Source organism: Bombina bombina, chromosome 6 (assembly GCF_027579735.1).
Source record: "Bombina bombina isolate aBomBom1 chromosome 6, aBomBom1.pri, whole genome shotgun sequence".
In the NCBI taxonomy this organism is placed as follows: Eukaryota; Metazoa; Chordata; class Amphibia; order Anura; family Bombinatoridae; genus Bombina; species Bombina bombina.
In genome coordinates this window covers 574,275,569-574,293,564 of record NC_069504.1, presented here as the reverse complement: position 1 = coordinate 574,293,564, position 17,996 = coordinate 574,275,569, and the positions used below count along the sequence as shown (strand labels likewise).

At 38.0% G+C, this 17,996-nt stretch overlaps 1 protein-coding gene across 1 annotated transcript in view; it reads left to right on the top strand.

Moving 5' to 3' along the window:
- THSD4 (thrombospondin type 1 domain containing 4) overlaps positions 1–17,996 on the top strand; it is a 1,326,695-nt gene that overhangs the window by 390,765 nt on the left and 917,934 nt on the right. The window contains exon 5 of the mRNA XM_053717542.1: positions 2,445–2,880. Coding sequence (XP_053573517.1) covers positions 2,445–2,880 — 436 coding nt within the window. The remainder of the gene's footprint in view (positions 1–2,444; positions 2,881–17,996) is intronic.

Here is a 17,996-nt window from a genome sequence, read left to right as displayed (position 1 = left end):
GATTCAGAAAGAGCAAGCAGTTTTATCCTACTGAGCATGTGCACAAGCTCACAGGGTATACGTATACTAGTCTGTGATTGGCTGATGTCTGTAACATGATACAGGGGTCCGGAATATGGGAGAAAAAATACATTTGTCAGAAAAAAATCTACTTTTTATTTGAAATTCAGAGTAGGTGTTATTGCATTTGTCTTTTAATTATGCACATGTTAATTATGCAATTCTACTGCATTGAGTGGTCATTTAACTGTATCTACCTAATTTATATGTGATAATTATTATATTAAGATGTAATATAGTCCTGCGTCTTTACCCCATATATGTATGTAGGTGTATATATATAACTCAACACACAGCCATTAATGTCTAAACCGTTGGTAACAAAAGTGAGTACACCCCTAAGTGGAAATGTCCAAATTTAGCCCAAAGTGTCAATATTTTGTGTGGCCACCATAATTTTCCAGCACTGCCTTAACCCTCTTGGGCATGGAGTTCACCAGAGCTTCACAGGTTGCCACTGGACTCTTCTTCTACTCCTCCATGACGACATCACGGAGCTGATGGATGTTAGAGACCTTGTTCTCCCCCACCTTCCATTTGAGGATGCCCCACAGATGCTCAATAGAGTTTAGGTCTGGAGACATGTTTGACCAGTCCATCACCCATCACCTTTACCCTCAGCTTCTTTAGCAAGACAGTGGTCGTCTTGGAGGTGTGTTTGGTGTTGTTATCATGTTGGAATATTGCCCTGTGGCCCATTCTTCGAAGGGAGGGGATCATGCTCTGCTTTAGTATGTCACAGTACATGTTGGCATTCATGGTTTCCTCAATGAACTGTAGCTCCCCAGTGCCGGCAGCACTCATGCAGGCCCAGACCATGACACTCCTACCACCATGCTTGACTGTAGGCAAGACACACTTGTCTTTGTACTCCTCACCTGGTTGCCGCCACACATGCTTGACACCATTTGAACCAAATAAATTTAACTTGGTCTCATCGGACCACAGGACATGGTTCCAGTAATCCATGTCCTTAGTCTGCTTGTCTTCAGCAAACTGTTTACAGGCTTTCTTGTGCATCATCTTTAGAAGAGGCTTCCTTCTGGGATGACAGCCATGCAGACCAACTTGATGTAGTGTGTGGCTTATGGTCTGAGCACTGACAGGCTGACCCCCCACCCCTTCAACCTCTGCAGCAATGCTGGCAGCACTCATGCATCTATTTCCCAAAGATAACCTCTGGATATGACGCTGAGCACGTGCACTCAATTTCATTGGTCGACCATGGCGAGGCCTGTTCTGAGTGGAACATGTCCTGTGAAACCACTGTATGGTCTTGCCCACCGTGCTGCAGCTCAGTTTCAGGGTCTTGGTAATCTTCTTATAGCCTAGGCCATCTTTATGTAGAGCAACAATTCTTTTTTTCAGATCCTCAGAGAGTTCTTTGCCATGAGGTGCCATGTTGAACTTCCAGTGATCAGTATGAGAGAGTGTGAGAGTGATAACACCAAATTTAACACACCTGCTCCCCATTCACACCTGAGACCTTGTAACACTAACGAGTCACATGACACTGGGGAGGAAAAATGGCTAATTGGGCTCAATTTGGACATTTCCACTTAGGGGTGTACTCACTTTTGTTGCCAACGGTTTAGACATTAATGGCCATGTGTTGAGTTATTTTGAGAGGACAGCAAATTTACACTGTTATAGAGGCTGTACACTCACTACTAAACATTGTAGCAAAGTGTAATTTCTTCAGTGTTGTCACATGAAAAGAAATAAAATATTTACAAAAATGTGAAGGGTGTACTCACTTTTGTGAGGTACTGTGTGTGTGTGTATATATATATATATCTCACAAAGTGAGGAGTCCCAGCTCCAACAAATACAAAAGCCAGTTATAATCCCTTTGCGGGGGTTAAACACAGCATAGTTAGTGTTAACATTGCATGCTCTAATAGATTACAGCATGTCATTTTAACTCTATAATGGTTCTCTATGTCCTGTGAATAAATAGAGCTGTCAGCATCTACCGTTGTAATTTTGCATGCATATTCATAACAAGTTATTTTTTAAAATTCATTTAATGTATTCGTTAAAGAAACATTTAAATTCAAAATATTTTTTTTTATAAAATGTTGAAATAAGTTTAGTTTAAAAATAAAAATAAAAAATTATATCCATGATTTATTTTTCCTGTTTTTCCTCTACTTTACCTCTGAACATTTGCTTTTTCCGTACCAATAAAGAGGTTGAAGTGCAGATACCATCATTTCTTTAGTTGACCCTGCAACACAGTGAGGGTTCTTAGGAGCCAATTCTGCTTTACCAGACATGATAAAATGAACATACTGAAAAAGCTTTGCAAAGTATTTTTTGCATTAATATTGATTTAGTGTTTTTTTTTTTGTTTGCTTCCTTTGTTTTTTTCTTAAATATAGAAACAGAACAAGAACACAAATAAGCCCAGGCTCCTATGGTTATGGAAGAGTGCCTTACATATTACCACTACAAAGTGACTCAGGTCAAGAGGTCAGAAGAACAAAAAGACAGCGCCAATCAAGTCGCAGTTCTGCCTATGAACAAAATGCAGGTCAAAGACAAAATCTCCCTCATCACCTATCAACCCATCATGGAACCTTTTACCAAGAAGAAGTCGTTCCACCACCCCGGTCACAGATGTTAGAAACTCCATTTAATCAGCGGGCGCCTCCCTATTCACAGACTGCACCAGCATCACAAAGTTTATTTCCTGATGCTTTAAACCATGGCTCGACATCTCTCCAGCTGCTCCAAGATAAACCTTCAGCACAACGTGGTGCCACAGCCATCAGTTGCATTGGGGCCTACAAACAATACAAGCTTTGTAATAAAAATGTAAGTGCAATCTTAAAATGTTTTCCTAAGCCAAGCAAATGTAGCAAAGCAGTAAATTGTTAGTGATGAAATGTATTGTATCTAAACAAAATTCACAAAGTATACTTTTATACTGGTTCCATTTAAGCTCATTTATACGAGGAATAACAGTACAAAGTGGTTGTTGTTTGTAAGGAAAAGGAGCCATAAACTTTCCGTAGATCATGTAAGGTCACAAAGCTAGTAACTTGCCTATGTTTCAATAGTGGAGGCTTTTTACAGGCCTGCCCTGATCACAAGTACACGGACGGTTTTACTGGCCAATAACTACCTGTACTGAAGAGCCTGTAATGAGTTGGGGATCATTTTAAAGCAATGCAGGTGTTAAATAAAATGTTTCGCCAATAGGCTGATACATCTGTGCTCAAGTACAGTATATTCTGGGGAAAAAATGGTTTTCTCACAGGTCTGTGCTTTGGGAAATCCTAGACTTTTTTTAAACCCTAAGTGACACTCTGGTGTTTCATAATATGCTATATTTTCAGAAAAAGTAAGTAAGAATGATGTATTTTGTATATATTATTAACTTACAGGGACAATATAAGGCACTGGTTTTCAAACCTGTCCTTAGCCTCCCTAACAGGACACATTTTGAGGATATCTGAACTGGAGCACAGGTGAAATAATCAGCTAATTAGTAAATATGGTTATTTTACCTGCTCTCATCCAAGGTAATCCTGAAAACCTGGCCTGTTGGGGGGGCCTGAGGACAGATCTAAGGTAATAGTCTATAAATTAATTAGGGTATTTAATTAATATGCTAATGACTGTTAGTAACTTTGTATTCAATCCTTTTTAAATGAAACGCCAGCACCAAGATAAAATTGACACCTGGTTACTGCCAGCTACATGTTTTGCCGGCCATGTCTTGCTCAGGAGTAGTCATGCTATGCAGCTCATACACATAGGCAAATTACCAATGTTGATGTTAAAGGGAGCATACAGTTTTAAGAGATGTTCCAGTTGCTTACATTATGAAATTGCAGTCCTTTTATAAGCACGCCTTTTGTGGCACCAGCTCCTACTGAGCATGTGCAAGAGTTCAGTGGATACATATATCAGTCTTTGATTGGCTAATTGCTCTCATGTGATATAAATTAAAGGAAAATGTAATATTTGTTAAAAATGATCTATTACTTATTTAAAAGTCAGAGTAGGTGCTTTGTATTTGCATTATGCACTTGTTGATTATGCAGTTGTACTGTATTCATTGGCCCTAAAGTTTAGACACAAAGGTCTAGATTACAAGTGGAGCACAAAAACATTAGTGCTGCTATTGAGTGCTAACACTGCTCGAGTTAAATCAATAGCGCTCATATTCTTGCACTCATGTAACAAGTTGAAAGTAAATGTTATCGTTCAAGCAAAAGCCTCAGGCACGCTAATATCTGGAGGTCTGAAAGTGAAGCTGTGTTAGATCCTTCTCCTCATAAACTTTTGTTTGAAATGTTACAAAACCCTGGCTTTCACTTGAGTTCTACGCTGAAGGTGCGCTAAGAAATAGTTTTAATAGCATTGTTCTTCACTAAGAAGAAAATGTTGTTTTTATTTTAAATATATAATATCTCTCTTTTCCTGCATGCCGGATACCGTGAGTGCCTTAAATATCTCAAATAATACACTTCTTTGTGGGAGCACAGTAAAATTCATGTCAGATAAAGCATGCGAGCTAAGCAAATGTAGAGCAAAAAATCTGTCCAAGTATTGTTCAATAGTTCTTTATTTAGTTTTGCAATATATTACATCAATTAATATTAAGCATACAAATTCGTACATAGGGGCCCATTTATCAAGTAGTGCCCGGCTTTTAAAAATATTATTAAAAACAGGGCCACTTTAATTGATGAAACTTTACATTGCACCATATTTGTAGAAATACCTCTTCGTCTTGAAAGCCGCTCCAGTGCTTCGCCAGCCGTCGCAAGTCTCTTCCTACGTCAGCAATGACGATTCCGGCATCCTCCAATCACGGCTGTGATTGGAGGAAGGCCGGAATTGTCATTTCTGACGTAGGAAGAGGCTTGCGACGGGCTAGCGAAGCGCTGGAACAGTTTTCAAGACGAAGAGGTAAGTATTTCTACAAATATGGTGCAATGTAAAGTTTCATCAATGAAAGTGCCCCTGTTTTTAATAGCATTTTTAAAAACCGGGCACTACTTGATGAAACTTTACATTCACTTTAACTCTGCGATACAAGCGCGATGAGTGCGACAATAGCGCACCATCAATTAGAGCAATGGGTGAGTAAAAAAAATTTCAGCTGCATTAAGATGCTCTGATTAACATTTTTATCCATCAACTTGGAATACCAGATTGTGCATTATTCTTTATGAGAGGCTGAGCATTAGATAAACCCCCTGTGCTATTGATTGCACTCCATTTGTAATCTAGCCCTATATTGGACACAAAATTTAGGGTACTTTGAGAAAAAAAAATCTTATCTTTATCTTTAAGAGATTAGCAGTACTGGCATGAACATACACAGCCTCACTTTTGGCATTTTTCTAGGATTTTAAGACTGCAATTATTCCTAGATTTCTGGACAGGAGGGCAGTAAGAGGTTAACCTGGCTAAAGAAGGTGCACAATTTGCAAGGCATTATAGGTAACCACTCTCCTTCCTCCTAAAACTATTGGGAACTTGATTTTTTCTAAAAGCTGTTAAGGATATTTGCATTTAAGAGCACTTAAAGGGACAATCTACTACATAATTTGTATTGTTTAAAAATATAGATAATCCCTTTATTACCCACTCCCCAGTTTTGCACAACCAACACAGTTATATTAATACACTTTTTACCTCTGTGATTACTTTATATCTAAGTCTCTGCAGACTGCCCCCTTATTTCATTTCTTTTGACAGACTTGCATTTTAGTCAGTCAGTGCTTACTCCTAGGTAACTCCACAGGAGTCCGCATAGCTGTGGTGCACAATACATATCAAAAATACACTACAAAGTACAGTTACACTCATTATAACACACTCATTATAACACCAACTACTAAAAAAAAAAATATAGTGCATAAAAAAGTTCTAAGTACTCATAGTATATGTAGAAATATATATACATATATATATACATATATATATATCTATATATATATATATATATATATATATATATATATATATATATATATATATGTGTGTATATGTATTTACAGACATATATATACACATGTAAACACATAAATACATATGTACACACATTATATATAAGTGCATTGGAACACTTTGCCGTTAAGTAAATTAAAACATGTATATGCATATTTAAGTATTTTTAATTAAGGTTTTAACTGTATATTATATATATATATATATATATATATATATATTAGTTCTAAAGCCCATGTAGACAGGCCATTTTTTGTAGTACAGCGACACCCCTTGCTCTCTCTCTTTTGATCTCAATCCCCCTCTCTCTTTTGCTCTCTCTCCCCCACCTCTCTTTTGCTCTCTCTCCCCCTTCTCTTTTGCTCTCTCTCTCCCCTCTCTTTTGCTCTCTCTTTCCCCTCTCTTTTGCTCTCTCTCTCTCCCCTCTCTTTTGCTCTCTCTCTCCCCTCGCTTTTGCTCTCTCTCCTTTCTTTTGCTCTCTCTTTCCCCTCTCTTTTGCTCTTTTCCGTTAAGTAAATGAAAACATGTAAAAGCATATTTAAGCATTTTTAATAAAGGTTTTAACTGTATTTACTATGTGTATATATATATATATATATATATATATATATATATATATAATTAGTTCTAAAGCCCATGTAGACAGGTTATTTTTTGTAGTACAGCGACACCCCTTGGTCTCTCTCTTTTGATCTCTCTCTCCCCCACCCTCTCTTTTGCTTTCTCTCCCCCCCTCTCTTTTGATCTCTCTCTCCCCCTCTCTTTTGCTCTCTCTCCCCCCTCTCTTTTGCTCTCTCTCCCCTCTCTTTTGCTCTCTCTTTCCCCTCTCTTTTGCTCTCTCTCTCTCCTCTCTTTTGCTCTCTCTCCTTTCTTTTGCTCTGTCTTTCCCCTTTCTTTTGCTCTATCCCCCCTCTCTTTTGCTCTATCCCTCCCTCTCTTTTGCTCTATTTCCCCCCATCTCTTTTGCTCTCTCTCTCCCCCTCTTTTGCTCTCTCTCTCCCATCTCTTTTGCTCTCTCTCTCCCATCTCTTTTGCTCTCTCTCTCCCATCTCTTTTGCTCTCTCTCTCCCCCTCTTTTGCTCTCTCCCCTCTCCTTTGCTCTCTCTCCCCCCGCTTTTGCTTTCTTTCTCCCCTCTCTTGCTTTCTCTATCTCCCCTCTCTTTTGCTCTCTCTCTTCCCTCTCTTTTGCTCTCTCTCTTCCCTCTCTTTTGCTCTCTCTCTTCCCCCTCTTTTGCTCTTTCTCTTCCCTCTCTTTTGCTCTCTCTCTCCCTTCTCTTTTGCTCTCTCTCTCTCCCCTCTCTTTTGCTCTCTCTCTACCCTCTCTTTTGCTTTCTCCCCTCTTTTGCTCTCTCCCCTCTTTTGCTCTCTCCACCCTCTCTTTTGCTCTCTCTCTTCCCCCTCTTTTGCTTTCTCTCTTCCCCCTCTTTTGCTCTCTCTCACCTCTTTTGATCTCTCTCTCCCCTCTCTTTTGCTCTCTCTCCCCTCTCTTATGCTCTCTCTCTCCCCTCTATATATATATATATATATATATATATATATATATATATATATATATATATATAAGTTCTAAAGCCCATGTAGACAGGACATTTTTTGTAGTACAGCGACACCCCTTGCTCTCTCTGTTTTGATCTCTCTCTCTCCCCTCTCTTTTGCTCTCAATCCCCCTCTCTCTTTTGTTCTCTCTCCCCACCTCTCTTTTGCTCTCTCTCCCCCCTCTCTTTTGCGCTCTCTCTTCCCTCTCTTTTGCTCTCTCTTTCCCCTCTCATTTGCTCTCTCTCTCCCCTCTCTTTTGCTCTCTCTCCTTTCTTTTGCTCTCTCTTTCCCCTCTCTTTTGCTCTTTGCTGTTAAGTAAATGAAAACATGTAAAAGCATATTTAAGCATTTTTAATAAAGGTTTTAACTGTATTTACTATGTGTATATATATACATATATATATATATATATATATATATATATATATATATATATATATATATATATAAAATTAGTTCTAAAGCCCATGTAGACAGGTCATTTTTGTTGTACAGCGACACCCCTTGCTCTCTCTCTCTCTTTTGATCTCTCTCTCCCCCCTCTCTTTTGCTCTCAATCCCCCTCTCTCTTTTGCTCTCTCTCCCCCCCTCTCTTTTGCTCTCTCTCCCCCCCTCTCTTTTGCTATCTCTCTCTCCTCTCTTTTGCTCTCTCTTTCCCCTCTCTTTTGCTCCCTCTCTCCCCCTCTCTTTTGCTCTCTCTCCTTTCTTTTGCTCTCTCCCCTTTCTTTTGCTCTATCCCCCCTCTCTTTTGCTCTATCTCCCCCCTCTCTTTTGCTCTATTTCCCCCTCTCTTTTGCTCTCTCTCCCCCCTCTTTTGCTCTCTCTCTCCCATCTCTTTTGCTCTCTCTCTCCCCCTCTTTTGCTCTCTCTCCCCCTCTTTTGCTCTCTCTCTCCCCTCTCCTTTGATCTATCTCCCCCCTCTTTTGCTTTCTTTCTCCCCTCTCTTGCTTTCTCTCTCCCCTCTCTTTTGCTCTCTCTATCTCCCCTCTCTTTTGCTCTCTCTCTTCCCCCTCTTTTGCTCTCTCTCTCACTCCCTTCTCTTTTGCGCTCTCTCCCCTCTCTTTTGCTCTCTCTCTACCCTCTCTTTTGCTCTCTCCCCTCTTTTGCTCTCTCCATCCTCTCTTTTGCTCTCTCTCTTCTGCTCTCTCTCTTCCCCCTCTTTTGATCTCTCTCTCCCCTCTCTTTTGATCTTTCTCCCCTCTCTTTTTCTCTCTCTCTCCCCTCTTTTGCTCTCTAACCTCTTTTGTTCTCTCCCCCCTCTTTTGCTCTCTCTCCCCTCTTTTGCTCTCTCTCCCCTCTTTTGCTCTCTCCTCCTCTCTTTTGCTCTCTCCCCCTCTCTTTTGCTCTCTCCCCCTCTCTTTTGCTCTCTCTATCCCCCCCTCTTTTGCTCTATTCCCCCTCTCTTTTGCTCTCTCTTCCCTCTCTTTTGCTCTTTCTCTTCCCTCTCTTTTGCTCTCTCTCTCCCTTCTCTTTTGCTCTATTCTCCCCTCTATTTTGCTCTCTCTTCCCCCTCTCTTTTGCTCTCTTTTCCCCCTCTCTTTTGCTCTCTTCCCCCTCTCTTTTGTGCTCTCTCTCCCCCCTCCTTTGCTCTCTCTTCCCCTCTTTTGCTCTCTCCCCCCTCTTTTGCTCTCTCTCCCCTCTCTTTTGCTCTCTCTCTCTCCTCTCTTTTGCTCTCTCTATTCTCCCTCTTTTGCACTCTCTCTCTCCCCTCCCCTTTCTTTTGCTCTCTCTCTCGCTCTCTCTCTCTTCCTCTCTTTTGCTCTCTCTTCCCCCTCTCTTTTGCTCTCTCTTGCCCCTCTCTTTTGCTCTCTCTTCCCCCTCTATTTTGCTCTCTCTTCCCCCTCTATTTTGCTCTCTCTTCCCCCTCTCTTTTGTTCTCTCCCCCCTCTCTTTTGTTCTCTCTCCCCCTCTCTTTTGCTATCTCTCTCCCTCTCTTATGCTATCTCTCTCCTTCTCTTTTGCTCTCTCACTCACTCTCTTTTGCTCGCTCTTCTCCCTCTCTTTTGCTCTCTCTTCCCTCTCTCTTTTGCTCTCTCGCTCTACCCCCTATTTTGCTCTCTCTCTCCTCTCTTTTGCTCTCTCTGTCCTCTCTTTTGCTCTCTCCCTCCTCTCTTTTGCGCTCTATGTCCTCTCTTTTGCTCTCTCGCTCCCCTCTCTTTTGCTCTCCCCCTTCTCATTTGCTCTCTCCCCCTTCTTTTGCTCACTCTCCCCTTCTTTTTCTCTCTCCCCCCTCTCTTTTGCTCTCTCTCCCCCCTCTCTTTTGCTCTCTCTCTCCCCCCTCTTTTGCTCTCTCTCCCTTTCTTTTGCTCTCTCTCCCCCCTCTTTTGCTCTCTCTCCCCTCTAAGACGCTAAAGGATGGGTGCATAGGAGAGAACACGCCCTCCAGACGTGTGAAATCGAAAGTAGACACCAGGATTCCAGCACTCCGTAGATAAAAAAAACTGCTTTATTTGACAAATATTAAAAGCAAAAGGCAAAATCGGTAGCCAAGGTAAAATCAATCAAGGGGAAAAGGGAAACCAAAGCCCCCACAGCATTAGATGTGTTACATGCCGCTAGGGCACTTGTTCACTAATATATATTCCAATGTTCTGCACATAGCGGAATATGTTCTATGTAGTTCTAAATAGATATTCCTATATATATCTGTATATATCTATACCTATATATAATCATGTCTGTGTGTATATATATATATATATATATATTCACAGAGGCTGGTGCACTCGCACAAACAGGTGTCTAGTTGCCAGGTTGCTGAATGCAGGTAGAGATAAAGGTAATAGAAGACAGCACTCACTGGGCTTAAGGATAAGAAATAGAAGCTTTTATTTACGTGACGTTTCGGTGACAGCTCCCCTTTATCAGACCCAGATAGAAAGGTGAAGGAAGGTGCTTAAATGTAGAATCCTGTTCTCCAAACTAGAGTCAATTCAGTTAAAATTGAAAATACAATGAGAAATTCAAAGATGGAAAGAAAAAATGATCACATCTGCCAACAATATACCCTTTGTTTATATACATAAACTTGAATATTGCATAATAATTTACATTTATGTTCATAGAAATCCCTCTATCAGGGTAAATATCTGAATAAGCAAAATAAATAAATAAATATGTTATTCCAAGTTCCTTGGTAACAGTTTAGAAAGTCCTGAATTCCTTTCAGGGTACAGAGCAAGTTCCCACAATATAGTAAAATAAAAAGGTTCCCTGCAAGTAAAAATTATAGCACCCTCTGCTGTCTGAGCTCTCAGACTCCAGAACTTAGAGAGTCAGAGAAAACTGTCACATGTAAGTTTTATGAGGATAAGAATACTATCAGATCTCAAGAAGCACTGAAGTGAGGATTTCCAGGTGCCTACGAGGGCTCTCCTTTTGATCGTGCGGCACTAACCTCATGAGATTGAGGTTAAGGATTGTAAGTAGGAACCCCTGCAGGGCACTTTTTTATTTTACTATATTGTGTGAACTTGCTCTGCACCCTGAAAGGAATACAGGACTTTCTAATCTGTTAAGCAACTTATCATATGGTGTTAATTCAGATAAATGTGAGGTATTTTTTTTTAGTAATAAAGTTTTATTTTAGTTCCCTGATATACACATTTAAAGTGCATGTAAAGTCAAACTACTTGCTCTGCATCATAGTGTGTATTTTATAAATTAATAGTGAGTTTCAGTCATCAAAATCGCTACATCGAATTATAAAAGCAAATATTTAATAATTAGCTTTGTGTTCTTATCGGCGATTCCTCCGCCCGACATTATGGTCCCACATAATTTTTTTGATTGACAGTTCTATTTAGAACTATTTTTCTTTTCCCTGGGGCGTCAGGCCGGTTCTTACCTACGTCACGCGAATCTACTGCGCATGCGGAAAGTACTGGATGATGTTACCACCGCAATGCGCGTCCGCGATTCGCGCATGCGCAATACCTCAAAGGGATAATTTATTCAATCTAGTGAAACAAGGTGCCGAGGTTTACAGCGTACTGATAGCTGAACGCATGTGCGTATTGTATGCTAAAAGTAAACGCATGCGCAAATTAGAGCCCGGATCGTGAACGCAATTGAAAGCGAGAGCACGGATCGTGAACGCGATTGAAAGCGACGTCATCGAGTGGGTGTTAGCTCTTACAATGATGCTGGGGCAAAACCAGGAAGAAGACGGTTGGGAGGAGTTCTATGCATAGAACGGAGCTAAGTTTAGAGATAAATATAATGATAAATATATTTTATTTTGACATATTATTATTGCGGTTTTCATATTTATAACATTGGGAACAAGTAGTTAACAATTAATATGCAAAAACTTACAATCACTTTAAGTATTCATTCAGCTTTGGTGTTATGTTGTTGTTGTGGTTGTTTTTTTTAATGGAGGTTAGAAATAAAAACAACATATTTGTTTTTTTTGTGTGTGTTATTTTGTGTGTTTTTCCCCCATCTTAAGAGCAGGGAATACCTGGCATGTATGGGGGGGGGGGGGAGATCCAAGCCCATTTCCCCCCCCCTTTTTTTTCTCTTCCCCTTTTGTTGTTTTATTTTAAGTTTAGAAGGTACATAAGTATGGACATATTTGTACCATCTTAAAATATTAACACGGTTTCTCCTTTTCTATATTTACTCTACGTTTATGGCCTAAGTTGTCCATACCCCTATTGTATTTTGTGCCAACATGGACTTTTTACTTTAGATGTATTATGTGAATCTAGTAGAAGAGAACAGGAGATAGTCTAGATTATTGTTAAATATTTGTTCTCACCATCTATGTTATCATTTGTCCTAGAATGCCTTATAGCTGTATATTATAGGGTTTTATAATTTGTATTTTTGTATCCGTTTGCTGTATAATATATTTTTTTTGACGGACCCTTGAGAAGAAACTCTATCTGTATAGTAGCAAATATGTTGTCAAATAGATTAAATGAAACCGTACTGATGTTATGTTTTGTTTTAGATGTATGTATGTTATAAAAACTCTCTCTCTCTCTCTATATATATATATTATATATATATATATATATATATATATATATATATATATATATATATAAACATTCAAGCATAAAATACAAATTAAATTTATTCAATTTATTTATTTAATTTATTTCAGTTTAATTTATTTAAATATGTTAAAGTTTTGAAATCACATTAAATGTTTAGAGGTAGGTTTGCCCTCCATTGTATATTTTAATATTACTTTTTTATACCAATATTTAATAAATCATTTAAAATGCAAATAGGTTTCCCTTATATTAAATGAAATATCTATTGATGGGACTTATTTTTCTAAGGTATTTAGACATTCCCGAAAACCTCTCTCTTCTTTTTCTCATATTGAAGAATATTTAATGACAAGGACCCAACTCTATAATTTTAGTAAATTTATAGAGACAAATGTAAATAAACCATATGTTATTTTATACTCCTTATACCAAATTGATGGAAAAAATTGCCCTCTGACAAAATAAATCACCAAGGACGGGAAATGAGTGATTTTCAGAATGTGTCCTGGAAGGGAGGAAAACAGAAGCATACTGTGGCCTTTGCATTTATTTCAGTATTTCCAATTTACACAGCTACAGCCACTTACAGACAACCATTTTCACAAGGTAACAGCTAGACTTTTGCACGTTAAAGCCATCATCATTATTTCTTCTTTATGTCATAAGTAAAAATTATAATCACTGTAGCCTACTGAGTCAACACGTAATAAAACTATTAAATAAAGTATTATGTAACACATATTTTAACAAGTATTTCTACTGTAATATATGAATTGTTCTTTATTTTGATGGTTAAACTTCATAAAATAGGTTGCAGATTTTTTATATCACTTAATATGCAAATTCAATTTGTTTAAAACCTTGACAAATAATCTCATATTTTTTTATTTTATTGTAAGCATGTTATATATACAATTGTGTCTATGCAGTTTAATTTTATCCTAGGTAATTATTACAAATAGGGGCCAGATTACAAGTGGCACGCTAAATACATTTTTTGCTCGCTAACTGCATTCAAAGTAAAAATTTATCATGGCTCATGAGAGTCAATGGGAGCCTCGTTTTAATGCCAATAGTCACAGCAGAGAACCTAGAGCAGCGAAGGGGGTAAGTCGCACAGCAATGGGCAGCAAAGTTTAAATATATATGTATATGAATATATACCTATACATTTCTGTGTTTATATGTGTATATATACATATTAACACATAAATATATATGTATATAAGCATTTACATATATATTTAGAGTAATAAAACAGTCCCCATAGACCGCAATGTCTGATCTCTGGTTAATAAATGCTAGCGCAAAGTGCTACCGCGAGCGCTCCACTTGTAATCTAGCTCAAAATGTTTAATATAGCTTAGATTACAAGTGGAGCTCTATTTAAAGCAAAGCATGCACTAACCATACTACCAGTCAATAGTTAAAGTTATAAACCAGTGCGACCAACATTTATTTTATCACTCCCTGTATACATGTATACATAATAGCACTGAAAAATTTAGCATGATTGGAGCCCTGAAATAAATTGTTAGGGCAAGAATTAAAGAATAACACTATTAATATTTACAAATAAAGCACCACACACACACACACACATATATATATATATATATATATATATATATATATATATATATATATATATATAATGTATAGATACAACATCAATATTAATTGTATTATATGATTTATTAATAATAAAAATGTTTTAACAGTGATTTGAAAGGGACATAGTATTTGACAAGGTGTTGGACAGGGAAGGGCTCAAAGGTGTGTGTTATATGTGTATATTGGTATGTAAGAGTGTATGATACACATGAAAAGAGATTCCGACATCCATCATTTATATAAAAGTATTCAGTCTTTATTCATATTCGTTAAAAACAGGAACACAGCAAACAAACGGTCAGGTAAACCAAGGCGCAGCACGCAGGCATACGCGTTTCGGAAGTGAATTCCGTAGTCACAGCCTAAGTGCTAAACCCCCACGTCCCATTTAAAAAGCCAAAGGGTAAATGTGATTGGTAAAAACAAAACAACGCCCTAGTTTTTCTGACCAATAATATGAAATATGTCATTAAGAAACTAGTATCTATTCTTTAAAAGAGTAACATAATGGCACACGTATTACACATGTAATTCTAAGAAATGAATTAGATTAAATGAAGAGGCGAGGAGTTAAATTGACAAAACACCTGATAGATGTAAATCAAACATGGAGAAATGAGAGAGAACAAGTGAGAAAATAGACTCTGTGTATACATTCCAATATAAATATACATATATAAAAAGTAAAAAAAGGGGGATACATTTTCTTGCTGCATGTACATGTTAACAAAATGATAGGCAAGAGATATATTAATTTATGTACATCAATAACAAAGTAATTCTACGTAGGCTAAGATTAAATGCACAAAAGAGCTCAAAAGACATGTTGATATTACGTTTAGCACAAAATCTATTGATATATTCTCATATGAGAGCATGTAAAATCGGTGCTATGATGATAGTAGACAAATGGTATGTTAATAGCAACGTAAAAGAATATATATATGTATGTATAGGTACACAGTCTAAATACACTAAGTAGCTGATCATATATAAAATTCATATATATCAAAAAGTAGATAATATTGTATCAAATATATAAGTATACATAAATATTAAAATTTATGAATGATATATAAGAACATAATCTACAATAAGTGTTCTAAATATATCACACTATGTACACTCTCTAAATATCACAGATAGATAGATATATCATGTATGCTGGGACTAAGCGGCAGAGGACCGGACTAAGGAGCAAATCTATACGGTAAACTAACTATTAGGTTTTGAACTATAGGTGGAAGGAAAGTGAGCATAGAATGCTCATATACAGAAGTGAGCAGAGAATACTTACTCCCAGTGATTGATAATATCAAACCTGGAGTTAAGTCCGTTTGGCAGCCTAGTATCTAATGTAAATATCCAATATGCTTCCCTTCGTGCCAGAATGGTGTCAATGTCACCACCCCTAGTTGGTCTTATGATCTTCTCTATGGCACACCATGAAAAATGCTTGAGATCATTGTTATGAAAACCTCCAAAGTGCTGAACTATAGGTGTAGTTGCTCTATTTTGTTTAAACGATGATAGGTGTTCACGTATTCTAGTATTGAGATCTCTAGAGGTGAGCCCTACATACTGAATATTACAAAGGGAACATTCAATGAGGTATATGGCATATTCAGTAGTGCAGTTCATGCAAGTGTCAATATCATAAGTTACACCTTTGAACCCAGTCTTCTCAGCGGATTTCAAATGCAGGAGATCTTTTCTCTCTATGGCACTAACAGCCTTCTTGGCTCTTTTTACTATGGCTCTTGGGTATTTTCTCCGTTGAAATCCGCTGAGAAGACTGGGTTCAAAGGTGTAACCTTTGTTACCAATCATAGTGCACAGTATCAAGACATCTGTAAAATTGTCCGCAAGCACTTCTCACTCCTCTCTGCGGATGATAAACTAATTAGAACTGTTAAAAATGGCATCAGATGCTCCTATAGGAGGAGCCCAACTTTAGGTAATATCTTGGCACCTACACTACTTAAACCAAAAAATGAGCCAGGGGGATCTTGGTTAAGGCATACTGGCATGTACAGATGTGGCAGACGAAAATGTAAACCGTGCGACCTTGTGAAAGTGACAAAGAATTTTTGTAGTAAGGTCACTCACAGAACTTATGATATTGACACTTGCATGAACTGCACTACTGAATATGCCATATACCTCATTGAATGTTCCCTTTGTAATATTCAGTATGTAGGGCTCACCTCTAGAGATCTCAATACTAGAATACGTGAACACCTATCATCGTTTAAACAAAATAGAGCAACTACACCTATAGTTCAGCACTTTGGAGGTTTTCATAACAATGATCTCAAGCATTTTTCATGGTGTGCCATAGAGAAGATCATAAGACCAACTAGGGGTGGTGACATTGACACCATTCTGGCACGAAGGGAAGCATATTGGATATTTACATTAGATACTAGGCTGCCAAACGGACTTAACTCCAGGTTTGATATTATCAATCACTGGGAGTAAGTATTCTCTGCTCACTTCTGTATATGAGCATTCTATGCTCACTTTCCTTCCACCTATAGTTCAAAACCTAATAGTTAGTTTACCGTATAGATTTGCTCCTTAGTCCGGTCCTCTGCCGCTTAGTCCCAGCATACATGATATATCTATCTATAGCTCTTTTGTGCATTTAATCTTAGCCTACGTAGAATCACTTTGTTATTGATGTACATAAATTAATATATCTCTTGCCTATCATTTTGTTAACATGTACATGCAGCAAGAAAATGTATCCCCCTTTTTTTACTTTTTTTTTTTTACTTTTTATATATGTATATTTATATTGGAATGTATACACAGAGTCTATTTTCTCACTTGTTCTCTCTCATTTCTCCATGTTTGATTTACATCTATCAGGTGTTTTGTCAATTTAACTCCTCGCCTCTTCATTTAATCTAATTCATTTCTTAGAATTACATGTGTAATACGTGTGCCATTATGTTACTCTTTTAAAGAATAGATACTAGTTTCTTAATGACATATTTCATATTATTGGTCAGAAAAACTAGGGCGTTGTTTTGTTTTTACCAATCACATTTACCCTTTGGCTTTTTAAATGGGACGTGGGGGTTTAGCACTTAGGCTGTGACTACGGAATTCACTTCCGAAACGCGTATGCCTGCGTGCTGCGCCTTGGTTTACCTGACCGTTTGTTTGCTGTGTTCCTGTTTTTAACGAATATGAATAAAGACTGAATACTTTTATATAAATGATGGATGTCGGAATCTCTTTTCATGTGTGACTTATTCCAGTGTCATCCGACACATCAGCTGTGTTACTGTTTTGGAGCGGACCCGAGCGGCAGTTTCTTTCCTGGTAAAGAATCCATATGATTGGTGGATTGCCGAGCACGTCATCACCCACACCTTCCAACAAGCCACTCAGCGTAAACCCTGTGAGCCGCGTAATTTGAAGCTGGCGTCTTCGTGTGCGGCACAGGAGTAGCCGAAGGATATTGGCAGCGCTAGTGGCGGAACTTATGTGTCGATCTCATGAAGTGGTGTGGTGAGTTTTTCTTTACCTATATGCTTTCTGCTCCAATATCAAAGGAGTGATACTGAGGATTGACTTTGTGCAACTTGGGTCTATATCGAATTGTGAGCCAAACATAGCTCACGGCCGTACTGTTTGGGTTTCTTTGTGTTTGTATAGAGTGTATGATACACATACAAACACATTTATGCATACACGCATATAAATCTACACACACACATATATATACTGTATATACTTACTTTTGTGCCCTTCCCAGTTCAACACCTTGTCATATACCATATCCCTTTAAAT